We start from the raw sequence: 18,858 nt of genomic DNA on the forward strand, positions 1-18,858 counted from the left end.
GCATATTGACTATATAAAAGGGAATGGCTCATCTGGTGGCAGGTAACAGTGTTGAGGACATGTTTTCATCTTGCTGACACTATGTTATCCATCTTGATTTGCTGCCCCACAACTATAGACGTATATTGGCTGTTTTCCCTTTTGAGCTGTGAAATCCTGTCAGGGGTGAACTTTCTGTTAACAAATCAGTCATTATAGACCTCCTAGATATTTCTTAGACATTCTGGTGATATTTTCACACCGAAAATGATCATTGTTCTGTGACTATCTCTGACATAGTATATAATTTTGGTGCAGCCATAATTAGATTAGAAATTTTAATGGAAAACCTGACTAAAACATTTAATGGCCAAAATTCAAGCAATCCTGTTGATACTTAGAGGATACACCAAAGTAATCACATTAAAATTCTAATATATTCTAAATTCTAAAATATTCTAATATTCATTCATTTAAAAAGGACCTTTCATTGGTTTGTGAGATAAATATCTGTACCTGCGGGTTACCCCCTGCTGTGCTGCCACCTTGCCTGGTTTTTTAAAAACCTTCCTGGCTGTGACGCTCTGCGCTGCGATTGGACAGCGTTAAAGCCAGTGGAGAAGGAGACGCCCACAGAGAAAGACTACGTCTCCTCCCCATTGCTGAGTATTAGCATACTGAGCGCAAAATTTGTGGGGGGCATAACGGGGAGCAGGAGTGCTATTTTAAAAAAACAGACAGGGTGGCAGCACAGCGGGGGGTACCCCACAGGTACAGATATTTATCTCACTTACTACAAACCAATGAAAGGTCCTCTTTAAAATTCTGCCCACACATCTTTTTCATTTCAGTAGAGTAGACCTCTGTCTCTGCACAGCTGAATGGTATGGCCCATGAATGGAGTCTTGTGAAATGCATCCATGAGCTGTCACATAAACTGTCCCTATAAAATATAACTAACAAAATACATTCAATGAGAAGCAGAATAACTCATCCACTTACATTTCTATTATGCAAGTACTAGTTTTCTTGTAAAATACACTGTTGAATTTCACAAATTAAAAGTAGAAGAGTCTGAATGACAACATAACTGAGGGGTCTTACACAATGGAGTTTTCAGAACTTTCAGAACTGTTGACATATAGCAGATTTGGCATGCTGTGGTATTTTTAAAGAGGTTGTCTGAGATTTTGGTATTGATGACCTATCCTGAGCGTTCATCAATCACGTGGCATAAGTGCAGCTCATCCCATTCAAGAGAATGCGGCTGAGCTACGATACCAAGCATAGGCGCTATCCAATGGACGACACTGTGCTTGGTTAATAGTGAGGCAGCAGTGGCAATCTCCATAGCATCGTGGCCTCCTCAAACAGCTGATCAACGAAGGCCTCAGGTGTTGGACCCTGCCAACCTGATAATGATGACCTATCCTGAGGTCATCAATATCAGAATCTCAGAAATTCCCTTTAAATATTCCTATTATATTGTGGGTTTGCACTGGATTTTCACATGTTGATTATGCCACAGATAAGTAGCAAAATCTGAGCCACATTCCCCCCCCCCAGGTCTGTACTCATCCAATATGTACTCATATTGTGATAAATAGTGTTTAATTCTGCTCTTGAGTTATGAATGAGTGTCCTGGCCCAACCATGGTTTCACTGACCCGAACTCACAGCATCATAAGAAGTCTGTAGACCTCCAGTCAAGCCAGGACACTCGTCTGTAATATGGACCTATGATAATTCATATCATGTATCATTTTAAATATTGTTTTGTGTAATAACCACAGAACACATGTATGGAGACCATTCTGAGAGTTTTCTCATAAGCACCAGACATTGAAGCTAGCAGAATCATTTAGTTTGCCAATGTCTCTCCACGGTAAATTAATCTTAGCAACAACATGGTAAAGCACAACTAATGTTCAGATATTCGGTAATGATGAAGAACTAATGAATACTGTAATCCCACTTGGTTGTGTGTTCCATTACTGCAGTGAAAAAAAATGAAACATGAAAATAATGACACTGGTGAAAAGCCAACTATATTTTGTCAATCAACTTGATAACTTACATTTTTACCTTATTAACTTTACCGATGATAAATAATTTCATAACAAAAGATTCCTTTTAAGTAAATGAAATTTTTACAGCACCAAAGTTTGCATTGATTTGCACACACACATACGCACAAATATATTTTACCATTTTCCTATGAGTCAAGAATTCACAATTTATTTCCTTGGCATGCTTATTCTTATGTGACATTTGTTTCCAATATCAGCGTACTTATTTTTTTTTTGTGACAGGTGGCAACATATGACTGATTATCCTATAAAGATACTTTATAACCAGAGACAGCACATGACTTGAAAACATTTAAATCGAATTCATCTCGGAGAATATTCTTTGGTTATTTTTTTATTTTATTTTGGGGACTGAGAAAACAATAAAGTACTCCATACAAAATTAGGATAAATCCATGCTCGGTTGGCTGAGGTTTCTCCATTTGGTCTTTCATTATCACTGTAATGAATTAGAACCAACACTGGTTCTGAAAGTGGCATGCAATCCAGGTCAGAAATTTTTGAGAATATTTTTTTTGCTGATATAACACCTAATAAAATATGTGTAGGGCTTAGAGGAGTTTTTGTAGTCATGTGATATGTTCCAAGGGAAGAGACACCAACTGGGCCCCCAAACCTCTGGCAAATGGTTGACACATAGAATGAGTTGACAAATTTACAGTAAAAGGGGCATAAAATGGGCAAATATTTTTTAATCACTAAATTCATTTTATTGTCTTTATGTTCTGGTTAGCCGCCAACACTGGGGCCAACGGTCTCCTTGTCCATGTGATGCCACTGCATAGAATGAAGCCAAGATGGAGGCGTACAGTATGTAACCATCTTTACTCTGCTAAGAAACTTTACCAAAATTCACCAGCTTCAGTATCCGTGCAAATGCTGGAGTACAGCACCTGCAAAGACTGAACAGCCTAGCCTAGACTGAACAGGAGGATGAGGCGCGACCAAACATCCTCCAGCTCTGGCACTTCTCTATGACATCACATGGACAAGGAGACCACAAGTGTCCAATGTTTGTGTCGGCACCAGTGGTATTGAAAGTGGAATCATTTTTTATAGCCTTTTAGCTCTTTTTACTGTAAAATGGACAACCCCACCTAAAGATAAACCTGGAGATAAACCTGACCGACGGGTTTGCCGCTGTCACATGTTAGTCATTGATAACACCAGTCTTGAGATCACCCGTAGGCTCTAAAACTGTTTAAGATAAATCCACTATGGCTAGATTTTCCTAGCCATTAAAAGATACCTTCATTGAGATCGTAGTCCTTGTTGATATCTGTTAAATATTAATGGTAATAAAAATAAAAAAAAGCCTTTCCTAAATAAAATAAATAAAATATGTAATTTCCCATAAAATGTATGTCGCTATATACAGATACAGAGGTTTTGTGTGTTTTACTCATAGTTGGGAAGTTTATACAGTGGGGTTTCCGCAAACAAAAATGTGAGGTGCCATTAATGTCACACACTGTTTCTTCATGAACCCCCAATATACAGGTCATAATAAGTGTTTATTCAACTTAACTTCTCTGTGACTTCTAATGAATTACAGTATTTAGAAAGTGATTTACATTAGACTGTAACAATATTTCTCCATTTAATATAAAACACTTTGATGGGAGTAACATATAACATGAATAGACTGACTTGGTGCTGAGTCATTGCACTGAGAATCGTTTGCATTTGCTGCAGGCTTTGACGTGTTATGGACGAGCAGGTCAAGGACATCTACAATTATTACTTGTTCTGTAGGTTAGCACCTACCGTACTTTTAATTTCTCATATAGGTTTAGCAGTCTCTATTGGAACTCCTTAAAGGGAATCTGCCACCAGTGACCTCACACCATAGACACATAGCTGTGGTTCACCTGATTAAAATGCTGTTTTTCTTTTGTTGATCCAAGGCTCTCTTCCCGAGTTATGATGCTTTTTCTTAATATACAAATTTGGCCTTTGGTGCAATGAAGGCATCACCGTTGCTCTTGCTGTAAACAAGCTCTGCTCCTTTCTGTGGCCACCCCTTGCACCAAAGGCCTAATTTGCATATTAAGAAAAAGTATCATAACTCGGGAATGGAGCCTCTGATTAACAAAAGAAAAACAGCGTTTTAATCAGGTGAACCACAGCTATGTGTCTATGGATTGAGAGGTCAATAGTAACAGATTCCATTTAAAGGTGTTGTCCATTAATTTTATACCGATGGCCTATCTCAAGATAGGCCATCAATACCTGATCTGTGGGGATCCAACAACCCACACCCCTGTTGATCAGCTGTTCCGAATTAGCTTTGGATCAGGAAGTGGGAGCCGTAACTTCACAGCTCCGTCCATTGTGTAGCGGATGGTTACTGCAGTGCACATCTCCCCATCTCCTACACAATGAACAGAGCTGTGCAGTTCTGGCGCTAACTTATGGCGCCGGAGCTACTGTGGAAGAGCTGATTGGCAGGGGTGTGGAGTATCAGACATCCGCCGATCACATATTGATGGCTTATCGATATAAAAATCCTAGACAATTTTAAGTCCTGTGTAAACGTTCAAGTCTAGCTCTTCAAGTTCTGATTTTAAGACTACTTAAAACTGAACACTGGGCCTAAATTATCAAAGCTGTCTAATAGTAAAACTGTCTTTGCTGCCCAAAGGAACAAATAAGAAGATGTTATTTCCTCAAGGGCATGGCAACTTTATCCCTTTCAATCCTAATGTCAATTATATGGCACTTACTCATACTTCTTTATTTCAATATCTGGGATTATTAGTCATGCCTTCTCCCTCCCTCAACTCAGACAGTCTACTGTGCCATTTGGATGGTGCTCCAACCCATAAGATGGCTAAAGATGGAGGGGTATGTCACCGAACACCTCAGCATCACTCCTCCACTAAACACTAGCTGTCTAAGCACCTGTGTAGATGGAAGGTGAACTGTGTTCCAATGGAGGAGGCATGATGACCTGTTTGGTCACCTCCATGTGCAGCCATCCTATGGAATGGGAGTGTATGTGAACATACAAGTAGACTGACTTTGGTGGAAGGGGATCGGATGTGACATCAAAAATCTAAAATAAAGAAATAAAGAAAGAAGTGCCATCTAATCAACGTTAGGATTGAAAAGGTGGATGCGCCACATACCACCAAATATAATCTAGCCTATTGTCTGCCCTAAGAACCCTTACCACTTATGCTGTTGACTTGAATATCATGGGAAATGTAGTTGAGCAGCAGAAGTTTTGGAAGTTTTTGTCTGTATTTGACCATGGGGACAGACCGCATACATTGAACAATCCTATTTAACATTACATTAGACTACTTGATCATTTCACAGTTGCAAGGTATGAATTCACACAAACATCACATAGACCCCTACCCATTTAAGGTACAGCACCTCTTGGTGAATACTGCATGAACCTGAATGGATCCGATGTATTTTTTATCTGCTATGTTTGTATACTGTTACGTGAATGCTTTCAGTTAGTTTGTGACCTCAAAGTATGAACCGTTAACCAAAAATGATCAGCATTGCAAAGTGCCGAGCGCCAGAGAAAGCATTCCATTAATATGAGGTTGGCTGTAGCCATTGATCTGATCATCCTCAGTGTACCGCGTATAACGTCTGATTGAAGAATCTGCCTCTCTAACCAGTAACTCTACTGACGAGGTGTTAGACCAGACTTCGGCTCTACCAACCTGCATTAACACAGTTGATCTATGGATATAGGTTGTAGGGTGATATGAAAACCCCACAGTCCATAAAAATAATACCTTGAGTAAACCAGTAAAAATGAGAATCAACTCTGCGGTTTTGCAATGAGATTGCATCTTGCCCTTACAACTAAAAGCACCATTTGTTATATACTCTTTTTATGATATTTTTTGTGTAGGCCGAACCTAAAGAATTGCAGCAAGAAACCACTGTCTTACAAATGTTTGTGTGGTTCTCTATTAATATGGAAACAAGTCTGGACTAGGACCAGTATGATCTTCCACAAATGTAATTTATTCTACGCCACTGTGTATACTTACTAGTAGACGACCCAGAAGGCTCTAAAAGTCATCATTTTTCTCGGTTATAGATACAAAAGGTGAGCTGTCTGTACATATGGAGAACTGATATACACCTTCTGGCTTCATACTCTTGTACGGCTCATCATGCCACATGTTCTGTGTTCATCAGGCAACAAGAGCAATCATATACACTATGCAATGTTTGGCACTAGGAGGGTACGGCTTCAGTTCATTTCTGTGTAGTTATCATACCTGCATAAATCACATGGAGCCATGCATTCAGAGTCCTGAATCTCATCCTCTGTATAGTACAATGAACTAATTGCTTTTTTTCGCCTTAAAAAGTTCCACTAACATTTTACACATTTAGTCTACACAAGTTTTGTTTGCCGACTGGGTATATCATCATGATTATCATTTCACGTCTTTTATGGCATCAAAGGTTTTATCATTTATTCTTCCCACAACGACAACTTAACCAACTACATTGCTGTTCACCACATCTGCTGGTACACTTGATCAACTAGAGTTATATTTAATAGACCACATAGAGATGACTTATGACACAGGGCTATGCTTTTGATAAAGCACTTGAACCTTTAAATTTAACTGTGGGCATTTGCTACCAATTTTTATTGCACTTACTGTAGAATACGGGATTTAAAAAACACACCCTAGGTGGGACATCTATCGTACTGTTTCCACATGTAACTTTGGCGTGCAAAGACCTGAAGCACAGAGGTTGCCGGTTGTCCTATGATAACTTCTTTGAGGTTTTACATAAAGCATCTTGTAGACGTTACAATTCTTAAGACATTTATGATACCTATATGAAGGCTCGTTAACACATTACTAGACAACACATTGCCTACACTACCTAGATTTACTGCCCTTGGTTTTCATGTTCTCTTTACATACTGTTGAAATTCACCTATTCAACCGTCAGGGAATGCACCATCAGCAATTGTTCTTCACTTATCATAATATTAAAAGACTGATAATCATGATGAATAGCCACTTAAAATGGTCTCCATGACATCATTAGCCATGGCTTGTAGATCAGTTCTGGTAGAGACTATGCAATTGACTCCTAGCCACCAAAGTGCTGTTCGGATTACATTTGCAACTTTTTAAGGTCCCCGTTTGTTTGCTGTTCGATCCTCTTTTTGTTGTTACAACGTTGTTTCATACTCCAGACGTTCCTGAATAAGTGCATCGTCTTTATACTGCAACCGAGGGGGAGAAGGTGAACATTCAAAAGCTAAAATTGCCTTACGTAGACTTCTGTCCAAAACGTGTCTTTCCCAAGCTGGATACCTGTTTCTAAACAGGTCAATTTTAATAACAGATTCTTCAATCCTTGGAGGCCTTGAGGATGGAGTTGAAGGGGCTATTGGCCTCACCTGAAAAACTGGCATGCAGCCGTCTCTTTCGGAGAATTTTTGATCTCGGTCACTGGTAACACTCCGGTTATTGGACATAGATCTTAGAGTGCTCGAAGCCACTTCAGGGGGCAAGGGAAAGGCAGTTACAGGGTCTTCACAAGCACAGCTTGGTGACTGCCCAAATCTAGGTCCATTAGGATGAAAGAAGGCATAGTACATGAGCATAAAAACAATACCAGTTAAAAAGCTGCTAAACACTACACACAGTGCTGGGATAGCAAATGCATCCAGGAATTTGGGGGTCTTATTTATATACCACAGGGTACTCAAGGCAGTGTTCTCCAGAAGGATGACAAAGTAATAAATAAACAGCCTGCACCGTGTCCTTCCTTCCTTGACGTTAAACCAGCTAAAGATATAAATTATTCCGACCACCATGTCGAACACAATCTCCTCCCATTTAGTTATACAGAATTCCGTTTCACAATGCACAATCCAGAAGGTCATGATGCACCAGTGAAGAACGATAAATATTCCAAAATAGAGTTGGAAAACTGAGGCAAAGAGAGCAAATGTTATAACTCTTGCTGCGATGGTAAAGAAATGCCAACAGAACTGGATGATCACTGCTATGTAACTGATGGGCTTCTTGTCATCTCTTGAATCCCGTAATGCCTTCTGGTATGACGCCAGGGCCCAAGCCAAGGATACAAGGGAGGCGGCAGCGGTTAGACCTAAAACGTGAACAAAAGAAGGTTAAGAAACACAGCAGATACTGAAACATCTAAGATACAGAAATTTCTGAGGTTAAATAAAACACTACTACTACTGTAGACTGTCAACCTCATTAACTCAATGGAGCTCTCAATTTATTTAACCTTTCACCAGCGGCAGCCACAGGGGCGTGCAAACTGTGCTGTGACCCAAGACACATCAGTCACCCCTACTAAAGGAGGCACTATGGAAGACCAAGCATTTAAAGGGGTTGTCCCAAGATTAAATGTTATTTTAATGTAATTCAGCATGGAAAACTAATTTGTAATTTACTATCTGTTACAAGATGCTTCAGTTGCGAGATATTCCCTTTACTTCATCATCACACATAACTTTTACACAACATACACAAGTGCTTCACATATAACTTATACACAAGTGCTTCACACACAACATACACAAGTGTTTCACACATAACTGATACACAAGTGCTTCACAAATAACTTTTATACAAGTGCTTCACATATAACTTATATACAAGTGCTTCACATATAACTTATACACAAGTGCCTCACACATAACTTATACACAAGTGCCTCACACATAACTTATACACAAGTGCCTCACACATAACTTATACACAAGTGCTTCACACATAACTTATACACAAGTGCTTCACACATAACTTATACACAAGTGCTTCACACATAACTTATACACAAGTGCCTCACACATAACTTATACACAAGTGCCTCACACATAACTTATACACAAGTGCCTTACACATAACTTATACACAAGTGCCTCACACATAACTTATACACAAGTGCCTCACACATAACTTATACACAAGTGCCTCACTTAACTTATATACAAGTGCCTCACACATAACTTATACACAAGCGCTTCACATATAACTTATACACAAGTGCTTCACACACAACATACACAAGTGCTTCATACATAACATATACACAAGTGTTTCACACATAACTGATACACAAGTGCTTCACATATAACTTATACACAACTGCCTCACATATAACTTATACACAAGTGCTTCACACATAACTTATACACAAGTGCCTCACACATAACTTATACACAAGTGTTTCACACAAAACTTATACACAAGTGCCTCACACATAACTTATACACAAGTGTTTTACACAAAACTTATACACAAGTGTTCACACAAAACTTATACACAAGTGTTCACACATAACTTATACACAACTGCCTCACACATAACTTATACACAAGTGCCTCACACATAACTTATATACAAGTGCCTCACACATAACTTATACACAAGTACCTCACACATAACTTATACACAAGTGCCTCACACATAACTTATACACAAGTGCCTCACACATAACTTATACACAAGTGCCTCACACATAACTTATACACAAGTGCCTCACACATAACTTATACACAAGTGCCCCACACATAACTTATACACAAGTGACTCACACATACTTATACACAAGTGCTTCACACATAACTTACACACAAGTGCCTCACACATAACTTATACACAAGTGCTTCACACATAACTTATACACAAGTGCCTCACACATAACTTATACACAAGTGCTTCACACATAACTTATACACAAGTGCCTCACACATAACTTATACACAAGTGCCTCACACATAACTTATACACAAGTGCTTCACACATAACTTATACACAAGTGCCTTACACATAACTTATACACAAGTGCCTCACACATAACTTATATACAAGTGCCTCACACATAACTTATACACAACTGCCTCACACATAACTTATACACAAGTGCCTCACACATAACTTATATACAAGTGCCTCACACATAACTTATACACAAGTACCTCACACATAACTTATACACAAGTGCCTCACACATAACTTATACACAAGTGCCTCACACATAACTTATACACAAGTACCTCACACATAACTTATACACAAGTGCCTCACACATAACTTATACACAAGTGCCCCACACATAACTTATACACAAGTGCCTCACACATAACTTATACACAAGTGCCTCACACATAACTTATACACAAGTGCCTCACACATAACTTATACACAAGTGCCTCACACATAACTTATACACAAGTGCCCCACACATAACTTATACACAAGTGACTCACACATAACTTATACACAAGTGCTTCACACATAACTTACACACAAGTGCCTCACACATAACTTATATACAAGTGCCTCACACATAACTTATACACAAGTGCTTCACACATAACTTACACACAAGTGCCCCACACATAACTTATACACAAGTGCTTCACACATAACTTAAACACAAGTGCCTCACACATAACTTATACACAAGTGCCTCACACATAACTTATATACAAGTGCCTCACACATAACTTATACACAAGTGCCTTACACATAACTTATACACAAGTGCCTCACACATAACTTATACACAAGTGCCTCACACATAACTTATACACAAGTGCCTCACTTAACTTATATACAAGTGCCTCACACATAACTTATACACAAGCGCTTCACATATAACTTATACACAAGTGCTTCACACACAACATACACAAGTGCTTCATACATAACATATACACAAGTGTTTCACACATAACTGATACACAAGTGCTTCACAAATAACTTTTATACAAGTGCTTCACATATAACTTATACACAAGTGCCTCACACATAACTTATACACAACTGCCTCACATATAACTTATACACAAGTGCTTCACACATAACTTATACACAAGTGCCTCACACATAACTTATACACAAGTGTTTCACACAAAACTTATACACAAGTGCCTCACACATAACTTATACACAAGTGTTTTACACAAAACTTATACACAAGTGTTCACACATAACTTATACACAACTGCCTCACACATAACTTATACACAAGTGCCTCACACATAACTTATATACAAGTGCCTCACACATAACTTATACACAAGTACCTCACACATAACTTATACACAAGTGCCTCACACATAACTTATACACAAGTGCCTCACACATAACTTATACACAAGTGCCTCACACATAACTTATACACAAGTGCCTCACACATAACTTATACACAAGTGCCCCACACATAACTTATACACAAGTGACTCACACATAACTTATACACAAGTGCTTCACACATAACTTACACACAAGTGCCTCACACATAACTTATACACAAGTGCTTCACACATAACTTATACACAAGTGCCTCACACATAACTTATACACAAGTGCTTCACACATAACTTATACACAAGTGCCTCACACATAACTTATACACAAGTGCCTCACACATAACTTATACACAAGTGCTTCACACATAACTTATACACAAGTGCCTTACACATAACTTATACACAAGTGCCTCACACATAACTTATATACAAGTGCCTCACACATAACTTATACACAACTGCCTCACACATAACTTATACACAAGTGCCTCACACATAACTTATATACAAGTGCCTCACACATAACTTATACACAAGTACCTCACACATAACTTATACACAAGTGCCTCACACATAACTTATACACAAGTGCCTCACACATAACTTATACACAAGTACCTCACACATAACTTATACACAAGTGCCTCACACATAACTTATACACAAGTGCCCCACACATAACTTATACACAAGTGCCTCACACATAACTTATACACAAGTGCCTCACACATAACTTATACACAAGTGCCCCACACATAACTTATACACAAGTGCCTCACACATAACTTATACACAAGTGACTCACACATAACTTATACACAAGTGCCCCACACATAACTTATACACAAGTGCCTCACACATAACTTATACACAAGTGCCTCACACATAACTTATACACAAGTGCCTCACACATAACTTATACACAAATGCCCCACACATAACTTATACACAAGTGCCTCACACATAACTTATACACAAGTGCCTCACACATAACTTATACACAAGTGACTCACACATAACTTATACACAAGTGCCCCACACATAACTTATACACAAGTGCCTCACACATAACTTATACACAAGTGCCTCACACATAACTTATACACAAGTGCCTCACACATAACTTATACACAAGTGCCCCACACATAACTTATACACAAGTGACTCACACATAACTTATACACAAGTGCTTCACACATAACTTACACACAAGTGCCTCACACATAACTTATATACAAGTGCCTCACACATAACTTATATACAAGTGCCTCACACATAACTTACACACAAGTGCCTCACACATAACTTATACACAAGTGCTTCACACATAACTTATACACAAGTGCCTCACACATAACTTATACACAAGTGCCTCACACATAACTTATACACAAGTGCCTCACACATAATTTATACACAAGTGCCTCACACATAACTTATACACAAGTGCCTCACACATAACTTATACACAACTGCCTCACACATAACTTATACACAAGTGCTTCACACATAACTTACACACAAGTGCCTCACACATAACTTATACACAAGTGCCTCACACATAACTTATACACAAGTGCCTCACACATAACTTATACACAAGTGCCTCACACATAACTTATACACAACTGCCTCACACATAACTTATACACAAGTGCCTCACACATAACTTATACACAAGTGCCTCACACATAACTTATACACAAGTGCTTCACACATAACTTATACACAAGTGCCTCACAGAATTCTTAAATACCATAACATAACAGAATAAATTGCCTTTCAAATATTCCTCATTCTTTTCATCTAGCACAGTTTGTTAGACTATTGATTTCTAGAGGATGTTAGATTCTGGAAGGTTATGGTAATATCAAAATAATGTAATATCTGTTTTCTGCCAGACAATGAAATTTCCAAATGTTACAGAGTAAAGATGTCCCACTCCCAAGCAAACTGAAATTCACTTTATCTACTTTTATTAATTTATTTGCATGTGAAAATGTTTAGTTTTGATGTTTGTTCCTTTGACTCATCATTGTTCTGAACACAATATTAATTTATACTAAAGAAATAAACTACAAATGCGTGCTACAACTGCTAACACTACGCACACTGACAGAGAATTTAAAGCATATGTATATTTCTGCATCCATTTTCCTATGGTTCCAATATATCTAAAATAAAATACAAAATAAGCTTATAAAGTGAAATATCGCTAGAATATTCATTCACTGTGGGACTCCTACTGATCATGAGAATGAGGAGACCACGGTGCAGATTTACTGATGCACCCCTCCCTGAGATTTTGCTGTATATCTGTGCACATTGTACCTCACTGTGTACATTCACCTAGGTCTGTGTCCAATGAAGTGCGGTAAAATGTATCCATATAGTGATACATAAAAATGACAATGTGACAACAACGTCTGTGAACTGGAAATGATAAAGTTCTTGTTTTGCTGTAATTTCCAAGCTTTTTGGTACACGTTCTGCACAGGGGTCATTTTCAGAAGATGCAGAACAAAACGTTTGATTCATTTCGGCCCTGGTTATCTGAACATTTCAAGATCCTTCAAAGACCAACACTTCTGCAACTATAATTAGAAGGACTGATAATCTATTGACACACACAATGGTTATTGATCCACATTGTTTTCTGGATTAGAGCCAATTAGTGAGTAGTAATTGAAGCCGGGACTGTGGGTGAATTTCTTTTTTCGGAGCTTATTGTTTACCCAAATATATGATGTAAACATAGTCAGACCACACATGGAGTACTGTGTACAGTTCTGGGCTCCTGTGAACAAGGCAGACATAGCAGAGCTGGAGAGGGTTAAGTGGAGAGCTACTAAAGTAATAACTGGAATGGGTGGACTACGTACCCTGAAAGATGATCAGAATTAGGGTTATTCACTTTAGAAAAAAGACGACTGAGGGGAGATCTAATAACCATGTATAAATATATCAGGGGTCAGTACAGAGATCTATCCCATCATCTATTTATCCCCAGGACTGTGACTGTGACGAGGGGACATCCTCTGCATCTGGAGGAAAGAAGGTTTGTACACAAATATAGAAGAGGATTCTTTACGGTAAGAGCAGTGAGACTATGGAACTCTCTGCCTGAGGAGGTGGTGATGGTGAGTACAATAAAGGAATTCAAGAGGGGCCTGGATGTATTTCTGTGTACAAACCTTATTTCCTCCAGACGCAGAGGAAATAAACTGAATGTCTGCCTTGTTCACAGGAGCCCAAAACTGTACACAGTACTCCATGTGTGGTCTGACTAGTGATTTGTAAAGTGGAAGGACTATGTTCTCATCACGGGCACCTATAACCCTTTGATGCATCCCAGATCTTATTAGCCTTGGCAGCTGCTGCCTGACACTGGTTGCTACAATTACTGTCAATAATATAACTAAGACCTTTTCCATATCAGTTTTATGTTGCGTTTTCCCAATGTGAGCAGGGATCAGCAACCTCCGGCACACTACTTGTTCTGAAACTACAACTCCCAGAATCCTACTTTCACTTCGGTGGGAGTTACAAGAACAGCCAAGTTAAGTGTGCATGCTGGGAGTTGTAGTCTCCCAGCAGCTGGAGTGCTGGTCTAGAGGAAAGTTTCCATACAAACATAAAAGAGGATTATTTACAGCCATGCTACAGAATGCTTGAAAATGGCTGCATTGACCAGCTGCCACGTTGCTGGCATTGGGTGAATTAAACTTCTGCCTTCTCCTTGTACATTTAACTAGTAACCCACTACTTCAAGAATGTACCCAGAGGACTTCTCATCCTGCCAGTACAGCGAAACTATAATATGGGCCTAGGAACACTTTGTATGTACTATGACCACATTACATCAAGCGGACTGTTATGTTGCCAATGTTTGCATTGTATGTCATTTAAGGGGACACGTCCATCAGAAAGGGATATTTTATTTTATAAATTTTCAAAGAAAACAATAAAAAAAATGATGTATTTTTTCATTATGGCTGTACTGTGCTACTGAAAATAAAATATTGTCCCTTTGTAGCCTTCAGCACAGAGGCAGGCATCTCACTGTTCGTTTATTAGACTTACAATATGCTCCTGTGGGGCCCTGCCACAGACAGACTCCATAGGAACTAATGTGCGGCAGCCTTGTATCACTCCTGATAACAGAGGCTGCCGCACACACCATCCGGCACCACCGATTCTCTCTAGGGGAGCTGGTATATGGCCAGAGAGCGTGCTCCTGGTCTTTAACCTTCCAGATGCCGTGGTCCCATTTGACATCGGCATCTGAGGGGTTAAATGTATGCAATCAATGTTATCATCGATTGTATACATTAGTTCCAGGCACCCGACCACTATGGCGCCCACTCTGCTCGCAAGCGCCTTTTTTACATGCCCAACCACCAATGTAATTTATGTGGGGCAGTCGGGAAAGGCGTAAAGGGGTTATGCCATGAATGATATAAAAAAGAAAAATTAGGCATTATATAGTACATGACAATAGCTGGAACAATTAATGCAGAGTTATATTTAAGGGGTTGTCCGGGCTTTTAATATTGATGACCAATTCTCTGAATAGGTCATCATTATCAGATCAGTGGCGGTCTGACACCCGGCATCCAATCAGCTGGTTGAAGAGAAGGCCGTGCTCTGTGCCAGCGCAGCCTTCTCTACATTTTTTGCGTTTCCCATTACAACAGGTAACATGCAGTGCCATGTCCGGAATGAAGGAGGTGTGATCCTTGGGGGTCCACACTGATCATTAGAATAAAGGGGCTGTGGCCGGCCATATAAAAGCAATAGGCCCATTTGGATCTTTTTCTGCAGAGTGCCACTCACAGCTCTGGACTAGGCACATACATGCAACCGAAGAAAACCACAGAAACAAGATAATAATGCACTTATTAAAGCAGATGCAAGCACTATATATAGACTAAATCCTCACTCTGATATGATAATGTCTGAGACACTTAGTCGATATATTTTGATCAAAACACATCTAAGCCCGCCACCAAGCGTCAAGGTGGTCTCAGGTCAGGCGGGTCCTACGCTAAACCTACCTAAGCCGTTGGGCTTCTATGTTCAGGAGCGCAGACCCCGCACATATGGTGTGCTGCTCCTAGTAACCTCCATGTGCATCAAGCAACCAATGGGAGGAGGAGCAAGCACAGCCATATGTACCACCTAATTAAGGCGCTCATTGGATAGAGGAGAGGGGCAAAAGTGCAGAGGAATGCTACTCCCAAGATACTAGGTGCGCATTCACACTTGAAGGTGCCACTCCCTCAAGCAAACACTACATAAACAAAAAAATCACAGAAAAAACTAAGATAAAAACATCCTGCACGATATGATACAAATTTGCGGATGTCCCTGGCCATATTATTGAAGAAAACCCCAGAAACAAGATAATAATGCACTTATTAAAGCAGATGCAAGCACTATATATAGACTAAGTCCTCACCCTGATATCGACTAAGTGTCTCAGACATTATCATATCAGGGTGAGGACTTAGTCCATATATAGTGCTTGCATCTGCTTTAATAAGTGCATTATTATCTTGTTTCTGTGGTTTTCTTCAATAATATGGCCAGGGACATCCGCAAATTTGTATCATATCGTGCAGGATGTTTTTATCTTAGTTTTTTCTGTGATTTTTTTGTTTACATACATGCAACCCCAAAACACAGACAGGAGCAGTTATTTGCAGGGAAATGCCTAAAGAGGAGCTTTCATGGGTCCAGGCATTATGAAATAAGTAGGGGTGTTGTGTAGGGCAAAATTCAAGGATGTAATATCGTTTACTATTGTGTCTGTCTGGCGCTCCGTTTGCCCACTGTGCCCTCGTTCACTTTGCCTGCCTGATATGCTAATGAATAGCATCAGTACAGGGGGGAGGAGACTGCCTTGTTTCTCAATGGGCGTCTTCTTCTCCCCTGGCTGTAGCGCGGTCCAATGCACAGCGCAGAGCGTCACAGCCAGGGAGAAGGGGAGTTTTTTTCCTCCCTGGCTGTGAAGCTCTCCTTTGCGATTGAATCGCACTACAGCCAAGAAGAAAGAAACGCCCATTAAGTAACAGGGCAGTCTCCTCCTCCCTGTGCCGATGCTATTCATTAGCATATCAGCAGGAAAACTGCAGGGGGGCACAGCGGGCGAACGGAGCAGTGCCCAGACAAACTAGTAAGCAATATTACATCAGTGCACAGTGCCCTACATTTCCTGCTAGTTATTTCATAATGTCTGGACCCATGAAAGGTCCTCTTTAAGAGGCTGGAGCCTCTAGGGATCCTAGCAGTCATTCTCCCAATTGTCACTAAGTTATAGAGCAGTGTGATGGTGGCATTAATGTGCTTGGCTCATGTATTCCCTTCCCAAAGGCTGCATACAGGGAGGAAACAGTTAACTGGCAGCCCTTCGTAACAGTCGCTGGGTTCGGACTGCTCCCACCCCTGTAGGGTAGAGCTAGTTGAAAGCTCCCAGTGGAGAGTTGAGGAGCTTCTGCTGGAGAATGAACACAACCTAGAGAAGCAAAAACAGTCTGTGATACAACAACCTGTGAACCAAGAACATCTTAGAGAGAGAAACTTAATTTAACTGAAGTAAAGTGGCCACTGCAAAGGGTGAGTGCTGAGTATCTGTTAGAGAAGGTATACTTTGGCTACAGACTTCCCTGCATTTTTGTTGGGGCAATAAACTTCAGGTCCTCTATCGTAGTGAAAGTACAGACTGGCCATCTGTTTGGCGTACTCCCCTCCACTGAGGGTGCTGTAGAAATACTGATATAGAGAAAAAGGCTGCACCCCTTGAATTGAGAATATTGCACAGGTTATCTGGAGAGAAGCTCAGAGGGAGACTATGGACTATGTACACCCCTATACACAGACTTATCAAAGCTGCCTATACAATGTGTGTGATAGGAAAAATGTCTATCACTGCCAGTTTGTGAACTGTTGAAGTTTCCAGTAAAATGGTCCATCTGTTACCTCCAAAAACAGCCTCATCATTGCATGCACTAACACCTGCATTGCTGCAATATTGTATTGTCTGCCATCATTCGGGATCCTGCTTCGCACCCCAAAACTCATCAACATCTAAGGCACCCCAAACCACCGCCAGGCAGGAGAACCCCAAAAGGCAGGGTGTGCCCTGAAGGAAGAAGGGTGCGCCCTCCCATCACTGTACAGCCTAGGGAGCACAAGAGTGAGGACTGCCTCTGTGAGTACTACTCCTCCTATCATTGCCACCACTACCACTCCCATTCTCTTTCTCTCCCCTACCAGCATATCCTAGTACTATGCTAATAACAGATTTCTGGATGCAGCGCACCATGAACCAGTAACGACTGGTTTAATTCTCATTGTAATATTCCACTCCTGAAATGTTTACTAGCACATATCAGTGATCTTACATCATCATTCATTTGTTTCCATTATATTATTATACTTTACTTTCATAGGAATTAAGACCCGATTACCGAGGTTTCTCCACTGAATATAGTAATCACCCTCGTTTTAACTATTTTTGAATTGGTTCTTAATTTTGTCGTTTTAGTTCACTATGCAGTCAATTTGTTTGTATTCAACGTATTTGAATTAGGAACAATAATGAAGAAAGAAACTATTAAACCTAATTACTCACCTACGCGTGATATGTAAGCAATAATGTCACCGTAATACAATTTGTACGAAGCCAAGCTGCGCTATAGC

At 39.8% G+C, this 18,858-nt stretch overlaps 1 protein-coding gene across 1 annotated transcript in view; it reads right to left on the minus strand.

The window, feature by feature from the left end:
• Window positions 1-7,245: 7,245 nt before the first annotated feature.
• The window catches only part of LOC122939077 (XK-related protein 4-like), a 260,217-nt gene continuing 248,604 nt past the window's right edge, over window positions 7,246-18,858 (minus strand). Inside the window, exon 3 of the mRNA XM_044295048.1 lies at window positions 7,246-8,192. Within this exon, the coding sequence (XP_044150983.1) occupies window positions 7,246-8,192 (947 nt within the window). The remainder of the gene's footprint in view (window positions 8,193-18,858) is intronic.

Source organism: Bufo gargarizans, chromosome 5, assembly GCF_014858855.1.
Source record: "Bufo gargarizans isolate SCDJY-AF-19 chromosome 5, ASM1485885v1, whole genome shotgun sequence".
Taxonomy (NCBI): Eukaryota; Metazoa; Chordata; class Amphibia; order Anura; family Bufonidae; genus Bufo; species Bufo gargarizans.